Source organism: Sceloporus occidentalis, unplaced genomic scaffold (assembly GCF_023333645.1).
Source record: "Sceloporus occidentalis isolate IW3139 unplaced genomic scaffold, rSceOcc1.0.p SCAF_1, whole genome shotgun sequence".
Lineage (NCBI taxonomy): Eukaryota > Metazoa > Chordata > Lepidosauria > Squamata > Phrynosomatidae > Sceloporus > Sceloporus occidentalis.
This window is the reverse complement of record NW_028316981.1, coordinates 207,981,189-207,994,857: the sequence shown is the minus strand read 5'-3', so window position 1 is coordinate 207,994,857 and position 13,669 is coordinate 207,981,189. Positions and strand designations below refer to the sequence as shown.

Below are 13,669 nucleotides of genomic sequence, written 5' to 3'. Positions count from 1 at the left end.
AGGGTTTCTTGTCAAGTTTCTTCAGAGGGAGTTTGCCATTGCCATCCTCTGAGGCTGGGAGATTATGACTTGACCAAAGTCACCCAGTGGGTTTTTATGCTCAAGTGGGGAATCGAACCCTAATTTCCAGAGTCCTATTCCAGTGCTCAAACCACCCACCGAAAGGGAGAACATTAGTGGAAAGATAGAAAAAATCTATTGAATACAAGATGCTTTTCAAGATCTGTCCTCATTTGGGGTGAGAGGCAAGCCAACAAGGACATTTGCAATGTGATCTCTAAAGATAAAGTTCTGAATATCTGTCATGCTATCTGTAGCCCACCTGGTGTATTGCCCAGTTTCTAATCTCTTACATAAACTGTTCATGTATTGCAGAAATACATAATCACAACTGGACTGTTATAACAGCTCATGTTCCTGCAGAGATCTCAGCAGAACAAGCCACAGCCTGTTATAGCCAACTCTGTGACTGTTTGAAGGGCCACAAGCAATGACAATTTTCTACTGCAAACCAATTATGGGGATGTAGCTACTTTCAGGCTGTGCCTAAAAACTTCATTGTTAGTGGGCGGATTTAAGGATCTGGATGAAACAACTGCAGAACATTTCTAAGCCTTGCTTTTTAAAGGAGCTTTTGATCTAGCGTGTCAGCTGTTTGCTTCAGCTTTGCATAGCAGATAATTAAATGTAGGATAAGCAATTTTAAATAACGAAGCTGTTCAAATTGTTCAGCCATTTTATGAGAGTGCTTTTTAGAGTGTTCATATGTAGAAATAGAATAAAACTACAATGTGTTCTAAAAACAGTTGAATCAATTATAATGCTCACTGGAGTCTGTTGAGTTGGCTGCTTTAAATTAAAGCCTTAAAGCTGTTGTATGAATGAAATGGTGATATTTTTGAACACAATGCTATGTTGAATATTTTATTTTAAAGTTTTAATTCATTGAATAATAAAGTGTAAGATACAAAACAAATACTGATCGGAGGAGGTAGGACTGAGATACCAAGAGGGATTTCACTTTCCAAGGAAAATATATATGTCTACATTTTAAAATATCTGGATTTGTATTTCTGTATTTATCTCCCAGTCTTTATGGTGGACAAGCTTTCATGGGACAACATTTCTATCTCATTCATTTCCTAGCTTTGTGGAAGACTGAATTAATGGTTGTATTTGTTTAAGGCAAAACTATAATTGAAGGCAGGCATGGCATAGTGGCTTGAACATTGGACTATATGGACACCAGGGAGCAAATCCCAGCTTGGCCATGTTAAACCCGCCAGATGCTCTTGGGGAAGTCATCATCTCTCAGCCTCAGAGGATGGCAGTAAGAACCCTTGTCTGAAGAAAATGGTAAAAAGAACTGTGTCTTAGGTATGCCTTAGGGTTGCCATAAGTCAGAAATGACTTGAAGGCATAAAGCAACAAACAGGAATAGCATTTGGGAAGAATCTTAGATATTTATAACAGGAAGGGACTGGGTTCAAGTGACAAGGCATTATTTTCACCATGTGGTTGGAGAGATGAGTAGAACCCCCTCCCACCCACAGCAGGGAACAGTTTAGAAATGTTTGATAGGGTTGATATGAGTTAGCCTCTCCTCTCTTTGGGAAACAAGTGTTGAGCATACTTAGCTTCTGTGGAACCTCTGACTTTTTTTATTTCTTTAGCCATTCACCGAGTGACAGTTTCATTTCTGTAATGATAACTACAGATCTCTCAAACTTAATTGTGAGCACAAAAACCTGAAGCCAAATCCTGCTGGGCAGAACAGAAAACCAATAATATTTTGCTATCAACAGAGTGACCCCTGATTTTGATACAAGAAAGTTTCTGCATGCCTTAGTGAGCTCTTCTTTTTACACCCTGGCCAGAGGTAAAATTAAAAGTTACATTTAAAAAAAAACCCACTTTATTCCTGACACAGACTATACACTGGCTTAGTCTGTGAAATAAAATGTGCGTTAAACCAGAAAATCAGGTTCTTGTTCTGATACTAATTCAACACAGTTTCTGGAGTTCAAATGCCCAGTTATTTATATTAACCTGATTAATAGGAATGCAACTGTTTGTTTTCTGTTTGGCTTTACAATATTTATTTTAGATATAGATCTCCCTCCCCCCACAATTTGTTGAAATGTATAGGGTGGTTTTGTTGGATGAAAGATTAATAGGAACTTTCTTACACACTTGGGAGGATGTCAAGGAACTCACATTTTTCGAAGTTACTTGTGCTGAATTCATTTCCTTTTTAGTGTAAGGTTTAGTATCCTATTTGTAAAACAGTTTTTAAACACCTGTTGTTCTTAAGAACTTGGGTGGCATGTTTTTATCAAGACCAAAAGCCTGAGGGTTGTATTAGTGAACAAACGTTCCACTGGGACCTTTTCTCTCTCTCTCTCTCTCTGCCTGCTCAGAAAATGTTTCTCTCAAAATCATGGGCAATAGTTTGAGTTGGAAGGAGGGAAGACGAGGGGGAAGATGAGAAACAGTCAGTAGTAAACAGGAAATGGGAGGGGTTATGTTTCTTTTCTTCAAAGCAGAACGCTGCCACCCATCAACCTAAGTGCTAAGATCTTCTACCCCCATATCCACAGATTCTTTATCCATGGATTTAAGCATTCACGCTTTGAAAATACTCAAAGAACATATAAATTCCAAAAAGCAAACCTTGATTTTGCCATTTTATTTAAAAGACACCAATTTACTAAGCCACTGTATTTAATGGGGCTTGAGCATCCATGGATTTTGGTATCCACGGGGGTCCTGAAACTAAACCCCAGTGGATATCAAGGGTCCACTGTACACCAAGGAAAGGGAACCTCCACCTATGGAACCTAATGTAGTCCCCATGGGTTTCCAGTGTGACCTGTAGAAACTCCCAGATAAGTCCCACCCCAGCCTTGATGACAGATAAGTCTTTGTTGTCTTCATTAACACCAAGGATTTTGTTTGTTGCTCATCCCTGCCGTCAGTGAAGACTGACTGGTGATAATGGGGGATTTGTCCTTATATTTAGGCCTGTTACAGACAGCCAAAATAAAGCTGCTTCGGGTCTCTTTGGAGGTATGCTGTTTAAATGATGCATGCATCCTAAGAATCCGGAAGCTGCACCAAAGCTGCACTCCAGTGCTTAGGAATAGAGTGTGGCTTTGGCGCGACCTTCGGACTCTTAGGACCCATGCATCATTTAAATAGCATGCCTCCAAAGAGACCCGAAGCAGCTTTATTTTGACTGTCTGTAACAGGCCTTAGTTGGTGTGTGTTGCAAGTGCTAGGTGAGTGGCCTTCACTCCTTATCCCCATGTTGGATAGAGGAAAAAGGCTACAGAAAGAAGAGGAGAAGGAGGAGGAAATTGTCCATTTTCAAAATACCAGCTGATTCAGACATGACTTGTGCCTTCAATTAATCCACCTCCTTTCACCAGTGGTTTGCCTTCTTTCAGGTCATCTTTCAGTGAAGAATTGTCCTGTGGAAAGTTTAGATAGATGGCCTAGTTTGAAATTGAGTTGAAGTTTTAAAATAATTAAATAACAATATATTAGAAGCCAAAGAAGGGGTGTGTGTGTTACATGATTCCTGTTAGCAGCCCTAGGCAAAAGCCTGGCTGTAACATGTGAAAAATGATAGGCCCCACTGTTTGTCTCGAGTCTTCGTGCGATCTTGCTTCCAAACATGCAAAGCTGATAATAGTACTGTCTATTCTCTGTATCTTCAGATTCAGCCATCTGTGGTTTTAAAATCTTTTAATATATATTTAATTTCAAAAAGCAAATCTTGATTTTGCCATTTTATATGAAGGACACCATTTTATTATGCCATTGTATTTAATGGGATTTGAGCACCCATGGATTTTGGTATCCATGGGGGTTCTTGGGACCAAACACCGGCAGATACCAAAGGCCCACTGTACTCAAACTGATTCAGGGGAATGATTATTCATTTTTGTGCCACCCCCTAACTATTGTTTTTAGAAGGGGAGTTTTTAGAAGAACTGTGGGAGTTAATTGGAGGGCCTTGTGGGTTTGGCTAAAATTATGGGAATTCATAGGCAGAGTTTCGTAATATAATGACAGCTGCATACATTTTCAGCCATGATTTGAGCACAGGCGAAGAGCTGACTAGTTGCAGAAGCTGGAAGAGTTACCTGGTTCCCAGAATCCCCCAGCTGAATCCTCCTACTTTGTTAATGGGACGAAATGCTTAGCAAAAAACAGAGTAAGGCTTCTCAGATCATCTGAACACATTTCTTGCTAGGAGAATGAGAGCAGCAACAGAACAGACCTGTCCCCCACCCCAAAATTATCTTCTGTTGTGATGTGGCAGTTTTTTTGGTATATTTCCAGGGTTGAATTTCCTGTTTTCCAAAGACATGAAGACCTTCATTCTTTGAATATTTTCTTAAGACATTTATCCATGGCCTTCTGAAACATTAGCCAAACTGGAAGTAAGCTTTAACAAACAAAGGTTTTTGTGGGACAGCATTACAGTATCTAATATTCAGGCTTGGTCCTAGATGGGGATGATACTAATATGAAGCAGTCACTTTGGACACAATTTTGCTGCTTTTAGTTTGTCTTTTAAATGTCATTTTTTAAAAGAAAAATTCTATCAATTTGATACTGTTATTGACTGTTACTGCACAGGGGCCTTTGCCTGGTATATTTATTACTGAAACACATTTTGAAGTATGGAGAAACCTGTTTGTGGCTATAGTTGGCCCTCCACATTTGCGGCTTTGACTTTTGTGGTTTTGATTGATGATTTGATTAATATGTTCTCTCTAGGAATCTCTAGGTCTTCCAACACAACTCTGCCAGAAGCTGACCATAGTGTTATGCTGGAGAACCTAGAAGTTTCTAGAGAAAACACTTCTTTAGGCATTTGTAGGTCCTCCAGCACGATTCTGTGATTAACTGCTATCAGATGTTGATCATAGAGTTGCACTGGAAGACCTGTAGATTCATAGAGAGGTGTTTTGTTCGGTAAAAAGAATAATATTTTTTTTATTTGTAGTTTTTCTACATTCACGGCGGTCCTTCACTTCTAACCTCAGCAAATATGGAGGGACCACTGTAGTAAAATCTTACAGGATGCTTCCAAAGATCCTTTTGCTGTAATGAAGCTCCACATGAACAAAGCTTTCACCAGACAGTTACTTACTATTCTTGACTTTGTGAGTGTTTTTAACCACTTCCACTCCTAAGGAGTAAAGATATACAACTAAGCGCTAAAGTTAGAATTGTTTAAACCATTGTATTTCCCATCACCATGTATGGATGTGAGACCGTGAAGAAAGCAGATAAGAGGAAAATTGACTCATTTGAGATGTGGTGCTGGAGAAGAGTTGTGAGGATACTGTGGACAGTTCAAAAAGACAAACAAATGGGTCTTTGAAAAGATCAAGCTTGAACTCTCCCTAGAAGCCAAGATGATCTGAGGCTGCCCTACTTTGGACACATCATCTGAAATCATGACGCCTTAGAAAAGACAATGATGCTTGGAAAGGTACAGGACAGAAGGAAGACTGCATGCTAGATGAATGGACTCAGTCAGAGGTCATGGGCATGAATTTGCAAGACCTGAGCAGAGCAGTAGAGGACAGGTGGCACTGGAGATGTTTCATCCACGGGGCGCCATGCATTGGAGTTGACTTGAGGACAGCTAAGAACCTCTCCCCAAATCAGATACATTTGGCTAATGTGCTGCTGGACACTTGCCCTACTGTTTGCTCATCTAGCCAGACAAATATAGTTTGTGGTGACAAAATAGTTGAAGGAATGCAGTCAGTGGCTAGCTAGGCATTTAGTGCTTAGTATGAAGGTGAAAAATAGAGGCTGTTGATTGTTACAGTATTTCTGTTTAACAAAGCCTCTGACAAAGAATCTCCTTTTTACAAAGTCTTTTTACATCTGTCCAGCCATCCTTTCCTCCTCATTGTCTGTTGCAGGGGTGGGAGAAATGCATCCATGAGCTGCAGGTAGCCCCCAGGACTTCTTGGGGTCAAAAATACAGTTGGTCCTCTGTATCCACGTATTGTTTTTCCACAGATTCTAGCATCCATGGCATGAAAATATTTTTTAAAATACATAAATTCCAAAAAGCAAGCCTTGATTTTGCCATTTAATGTTAGGGACACCATTTTGCTATCTTATTGTATATAATGGGACTTGAGCAACCACGGAATATGATATACACCGGGGTCCTGGAACTAAACCCCAGCAGATACCAAGGACCCACTGTATGTCTTTTTTGCACTGCCCAAAATGTGCCCAATGGGTGTGTGGAGGGCATTTCCACCATATTTGAAGCCCCCGCCCCAGGTAAAAAACAATTTTTGCAATTTTTTTTTTTACTTTGCCCTGAAATGCTCTGAAGTGTCCACCAGAGGTATGAGGTGTATTTCCAGCGCATTTTCTGCTCCCCCCCCCCCATGACCAATTTAGACCCAATTTAGGCCTTTTTTAACCCCAGAACATGGTAAAAGTGCCCTCATACCTCCTAAAGCTGTTTCTGGGCATTTCCTGCCCCAGGAGCAGGTTTGCTCCTCCAAGGTTTCCTAGTGGGCTAAAACAGGCCCTTAGCCTTCCACAGTTGCCCAGCCCTGGTCTATCTGGATGTTTTTTCTTTATTGCAGCATCAGCATTGGGAAATGGTGAAGGAGGGCTGGAGAAACACACTATTGCAGCAGAAGCTTTTATGCAATAAAAGGTTGAGTTGGGGAAAGAATGGGATTTGGTTCTAGATGACCCTACTGTAGACATATGTGTTTGCCTCCAATCTGTTTCCAGAAGCCCTTACTGAGTGTGCGTAAACAGCAAAACAGAAAAGGGGACAGCAGATATGCCTACTTCACCAGCATGTTAAAGAAGCATAGATCTGTAAGTTTGGCCCCAAAAAGTTTAAATCATAGAAAAAGTGGACGCTGGTGAAAGAAAAGGTCATCCCTGGATGCATTTTGGAAGAAGCCTACTGGTGGTCTCTAGAAGATTCAAAATGTTTTTCTTTAGTGCTACCTGACCTGGTTGTTTAATTTCAAATGGATGTATTGTCAGTTCAGAATAAAAGATTTGGTTAAACATATTGAACTGCCATTCTTTTATGCAGTGTAAGAATCTATACTTTCTATGTTCTTTCTGCCTCTGGTACCAAGTTTTCTGGTAAAGCAGTAAAGCCCAGGAATGCATTGACTCTAACTGAGGTGTACCTCTATATTGCTTCTTCAGTACTTTCCTTTTCTTCAATATGCTGATGTACCATTTAGGATGCATTCTTTTGAAAAAGAAGGCAAACAAAGAGATCTTTCAGTAATTTGTTATGAACTGTGGGAGGAATTTATGTAGGACAGATTCCTATGTGCATGTTGATAACTGTGTTACTCAGCACAGAGGCTGGCAACTGAGCACGTGAACAACTTTTGTATTCTTGCTGGGTGGTTTGCGGTAATAGGTACCCATCTGGGGTTTCACATCTCTGGCAATTTCACAAAAGGCAGGTCGCTACTTGACATAAGTATCAAAAGAAAAGGGGGAAAAAAGGAAGAAGCATCCATGTGCAAAATGCCTCTTCAGTCACATCCATATTTGGATCCGAGTGAGGTATTAGAGTAAACTCCAAATTCCATGTGGAATATACCATCTTGCAATATTACATATTAAAACTAGAAGAACATCTTACCAGAAGTAGAAATATAACAAAAATTTACTTGTAGTGTGTTGGTTTTGTAAGTTTGTTTTTTTACGTTTTTTCCCCACACAGGAGAGCATTAAAAAAACATAACACATGCACATACATATATGCACATCTAGTGTGGTGGTGTCACGCATCTCCCTATACAATCCGCCCCACACTCTTAGAACAAATGGGAAGAAATTGTTAAGACGTACCAGCATCTAAATATGTTTCTACTTCCCAAAAAGCATTTAGTATAACTGCCCCCAGACTATGGAATGGACTCCCAGAGGAGATCCACCTTGATACATCCCTGGAAACTTTCAGGAAGGCGGTTAAGACAGAGCTTTTTCGACATGCATACCCACCCGACTGTCTATGAATTACAGACTGTTTCTGTATGGAACGAGAACATCTGACCCCATCATTTTTTATTTTATGTTTTTAACTGTGGTTTTAACTTGTGTGGTAATAATATTGTAATGTTTTAATTGTATTTTTTAAACTCTGCTGTGATCCCGCCTCGATCCAATTGGGAGAGGTGGGAAGATATAAATAAACTCTATTATTATTATTTCTATCACTTCTTTCCCTTATTTGTTTCTACCCCCATGTTCTGTACAAAGTATTTAGAGCAGTTTACAAAGTAAAACCCAAGGTATACAAAATAAAAATATCAATACATGAATGCAAAACCAGGCACCAAAGCAAGATGTTATGTTGATACTAAGCAGAAAACAGAAACAAACAAAACCCAGCAGCTTCAGTTTAAATTATATCTCTAAAGCTGATTGGAGCAAGCCCTTCAGTAATCTAAAAACAATTAACATGGGTACTATACAACATGTAAATCTGACTGAAGAGGATGTAATCTGTGAGATTTTCAGCTTTATGTTTTGGATCAGTAGGCAGCTAATGGATCAAAATCAGGAGGAGAATCCAAGAATAGACTATTGCTGTTACTGATGATACAATGTTGTGATTCAGGAATAAAATGCAGTTTGTGAAGGAACTGGGTGAAACGATGATTCAGAGTTGTAGTGTTTCCTGTTATCAGGGAACATGCTTCTGCTCCGAGGGCGGTCTGCTTTGTAATAAGCTATTAAACTGCCTGAAAGGTTTCCGAGGACACAAATCATGTGCCTATGCTATGAAACTGTAATACCTGGTCAGTCTGGATCAGGAATGTTCCCACAGTTCTTAGGCCATAACTTCCTGGGTTTATGTGTGGCATCTTTTTTAAAATGGTAGCCTCCATAGGTCAGCTGGCATGTATCATACTTAAAACAATAGTGGCCAACCATTTTTGTCAAATATAGTCTTAGCTACAAGATAAGTGTCATATTCTAGTGCATGCTACAATGCATATACAGTGGACCCTTGGTATCCGCTGGGGTTTGGTTCCAGGATCTCCCGTTGATACCAAAATCCATCTATGGTCATTACAGTGGCATAGTAAAATGGTGTGCCTTATATAAAATGGCAAAATCAAGGTTCCCTTTTTGGAATTTATACTTTTTTTGCTCAAGCTGTGGATATTTGGATCCGTGATTAAAGAATCTGTAGATACGGAGGGTCCACTGTAGAGCTTCCTAGTGCTTTCAAGTATTACGTATGGGGAGCCAGCAGGAGTACACTTTCCTGAGTGTGCGCTGAGCCTTCCTGAATCTGACCAGCACTAACTCAGAAACCTGTTGCTGGTTGTAAAGGATTTCACATCATGGCCCTTATGACCACTCTGTACATGCCTTCCCATAAACATAAATAAATGGAATGAAAAGTTTTACTCTATGGGGTTTCATGTAAACCAGCTTTAACATGGTGGCTCCCATGCTTTCTGCCTTTAGGAACCATTTCCACAGCAAAGTGTCCACAGTAAGATGCCTGTGAGCAATAGATTATGCAACCATTTCAGGTAGCTTCTTTGATAGGCCTGTTAAGGAGTCACATTACCTGGCGAAACTACAGTGCACCATGGAATAGCAGCAGTGCTTCCTTTCAGCTGCCCACAGATTCTGTAAGAAGTTCATGACTGATAGACAAGCTTCAGGGAAACCAGTACCAGAACTCCTGACTCACTACAGAGGTGAGAAAGATGTGGTCCTCCAGATGTGGCTGAACTACAACTTCCAGCATTCCTCCTTGTCGGCTACTGGAAGTTGCAGTCTACCAACATTTGGAGGGCTGTGCAATTCTTAACTCTGCTTTATTATGACATAATTTGAAAAATGTTGATAGAAGATTGCACGAGACTACTTTGTTGTTCCTGAAGAGTCATAATTGACTGTTGTTACTATTGGACAGGCCTAAGGAGTACAGGTTTCACCTGAGCCATAAAAGTCACTGAGTGACCCTTGGGTACTCACTCAGCCTAACCAATCTCACAGGACTGTTGGGAGGGTCAAATAGGGCACTCAAGAGAAACCAGAAATGCTACTTTGAGCTCACTGGAAAAAAGGAAGAATGTAGAAATGTAATAAATAAAGTAAACTGGATTAAAAGAAAACAGCCAGGGAAGTGGAAAAATGAGTAGTTTCTTCTTTAACTTAACGTAGGCATCAACATTTCAAGGATAAGTATGTCTGTTTCTTAAACTGAAATCTTGTATTCTGTCTGATTTAAGGTATTTCATTGTACAAGCCTTTTTTCGCATAGTACACCTCACTACTTATTCTGGACAAGCATTTTTTCTTGTATTCTCTTAATTCACTTGCGAAAAATATACTTAGTTTTCACTATAATCTCTTTTTCCCCCCAGGTGGTTTTGCGTTTGTTTATGAAGCTCAAGATCTTGGAAGTGGCAAAGATTATGCTTTAAAGGTAAATTCACTCTGTTTTGTGGGGTTTGATTCTCAGCCATGTCTTTTCATTATTGATTTGATGTAATAGTAATGCAGTGGAAAACCAGTTTTGTTAGCTAATAATGACTCCATTAAAAACCCATTTTCCAAGAGACAACTGTCTTTTCCTTTTGGTTCTAGGGTTGTCTGCAGAGGCAATACGTCTGGTGATATTTTGCTATTAAAACAAGCCATTGTCAGTCAGTGTAGTCCCATGGTGGTGATGCTATGGCAAATGTGGCAGAGATGGCACACAAAGCAATTTTTCAGGACACGCGGAGGGAGGGGAAGAGGAGGAACAAGCAAGCACTCGTTCTTCCTCTTCCTGGCCGTCCCAGGCCTTCAGCTGTCTCTGGAGAAGCAGCTGAAGGCCCAGGAGGGCGGGGGGAAGAAGTGCCACTCCCAGAAGGCAGAAATCCCACCCCAGAAGTCCCACCCCCAGATGTCCTGCCCTTTGTGCCGGGACACCTTTTAGTTTGGGCACTCGTTCCCTAAAAGATTCACCATCGCTAGTGTAGTCTAACCTTTTCTGGTCATTTGCTAAGTGTATTGGAGTTAAAACCCTTAGACCAATTGTTTTAATCTTTCAGCCAAAATCATTGAAAAAAATCCTTTATAGCCATTATTCAGTAATGATATTGGTCTATAAATTTTTGTTAATGTCAAATCTTGATCCTGTTTAGGTATTAATGCTATATTAGACCCTTTGCAAGACTATAAGTTAAGGGCATTTGCTAATGATGTGGTGATAATTCTGCAAAATCCTTTGAACGGTGAGCAATTTTGGTGTGTTAACAAACTTCAAAACGAGAAAGATTTGAACAAAAAATAATGGGGAAAATCAGATTGATTTGATGGATAAAGCTGGTTTTAAAACTAAAAGGATGTTAAATACCTAGGTATTACTATAATGACAAAAGTAGTTATGTTAAGACATGGAATGAAATTAAGAAGGACGTGTTAGGAATAGAGAAGCTAAATTCTCTGATAATTTTGGTGATAAAAATGAATGTCTTGCCCAGAATGATTTCTTTTTCAGACAATACATGTTTTGACAACTGATGTACCATTTAAGCAATGGTAAAAAGATATATCCAAGTTTGTATGGCAAGGGGAAAAATGAAAAGTTTGATATAAAGTATTACAACATGCAATGAAGAGAGAAGCACTGCATTATTGGAGTTAAAACTGCATTTAGTAGCTGGCTATTTGGTTTAGATGAAAGAATGGGTGCTTCTGAGAAATAACAGATTGTTAAGAGTTAGAAGGACATGATCTGAGGTTTGGATGGCATGGATTTTTATGGTATGATAAAGTTATAGTTAATTCTAAGATGTGCCTTACTGAGAATATAGAATAGATATAAACCCAGGTTGTGTCTGAAAATGCTTTTATGGGTCTCAGCACAAGAACCTTTTTATAGAAGAGAAACAACAAGTTAAGAAAGTTGGCTAATGTATCAAGAATTCCTGAAGATGTTTTAAGGGGAATATAGAATTAAATCAAGAGAGGAGTGCTAGAGGGGTACAGTTTTCTTATTTACAATTCCCATTCTTACTTACAGTTATTGGAAAGATTTAGAACAGACAAACGATGTATGGTTTTGAACAAAGTACAATGTAATTTGAAGTATACTGATGATGAACATGTAATTGCTAAAATATATACACTTTTGTTGAAATTTGAAACAGAATAACAGGTTAAAGAATGTATAGTAAAATGAGCTAAGACTATTGGTTATACATAGTATACAGATGGATTAATGGGAAAATAAGTGGTCAGAGGGATTGAAATTTACATTGTATTATAATCTTAAAGAGAATTTCTAGAAAATGATGTATCATTGGTATATGATGCCAGAAAACTCTCTAGAATGTATAAACATGTTTCTAATGCACATTGGAAATGTGAGCAATATGAAGGGACATTTTATCATATGTGGTGGACATGAAAAGACTAAAAATATTGGATTCAGGTACACGATGATGCAAAGATTTTAAAGATTAACATTCTATTAAAACTGGGACTTTTTCGGTTGGGACTGATGGGTGTACAATTGGAAATGAGTCATGGAAGATTATTTTAATGCGTGATCATGGCAGCAAGATTGTTGCATGCACGAAGATGGAAGAATTCAGCACTACCCACTAGAACAAATGGTTGCTGAAATTGAGAGATTTAGCAGAAATGGACAAATTGTCTAGTTTGATCAGAGAATTGTTGAAAGTGACTCATTTCTTAGTGACTTGAAACCCTTATAGATTTTTTGCAACAAAAAGAAAGAAAGAAAGACTTTGTAATTTTTAGTTTTGATGATCTGGAAGAATAATCCATTGAAAGAAGAGAACATGCTGTAATTTGAGTGTGAGAGAAATGTATGGATATTTGTATCTACAAATAATTATTGAAAGGAAGATCGGAATTTACTTTTTGTGTCATATCTTTTTAGACTGTAAGCCTGAAAGCAGGGAACTGTCTAATTAACCTTTTGTAAGCTGCTCTGAGAGCCTTTTGGGCTGAAGAGCGGGTTATAAATACTCCAAGTAAAATAAATAAATAAATAAATATCCTTCTTTTTCTTTTTTCTTCTTTTGTTAATTTTTGTTATTTTAATGTACAGAGGGCTCTCTACACTCACTCAGGCTGGAGGCACAGGACCACCATGAAAATGGAAAATCCCCCCCCCCCCCCACCTTAGGTTTTTTAAAAAACGTGAGAGAATACCTTTGTAGGAATCTCTTAAGTTCTTCACTGCATCTTTGTGGTCAACATCTGGGAGAACATCATGCTAGAGGACCTACAAATGCTTAGAAAAGTGTTTTCTCTAGAAATCTCTAGGTTCTCCAGCATGACTCTGTGATAAACTTTTGGCAGAATCACCTGGAAGACCTAGAGATTCCTAAAGAGAACATGTTAATCAAATGCACAAAAGTCAAAGCTGCAAATATGGAGGTCCAACTGTATTTTAAAACTTTTAATTAAAATATTTATATATTTTAAAATGAACATTAAAATAGAATTACACAAGCCACAGTATTAAATAATTTCATATGTCTAGTTAAAAGAATAAAATGCAGTTAAAAGAATAAAATGCTATTACAGTCAGCCTTCTGTATCTTTATCCATGGATTCAAGTATCCACAGCATGAAAATA

The 13,669-nt window shown here is 38.8% G+C and overlaps 1 protein-coding gene across 3 annotated transcripts in view; it reads left to right on the top strand.

Annotated features, from left to right (window-relative positions):
• Positions 1-13,669, top strand: part of GAK (cyclin G associated kinase) — a 104,925-nt gene that overhangs the window by 15,639 nt on the left and 75,617 nt on the right. For all 3 annotated transcript variants that reach the window (XM_089488689.1, XM_089488688.1, XM_089488690.1), the window contains one exon: positions 10,434-10,495. In XM_089488689.1, coding sequence (XP_089344815.1) covers positions 10,434-10,495 — 62 coding nt within the window. The remainder of the gene's footprint in view (positions 1-10,433; positions 10,496-13,669) is intronic.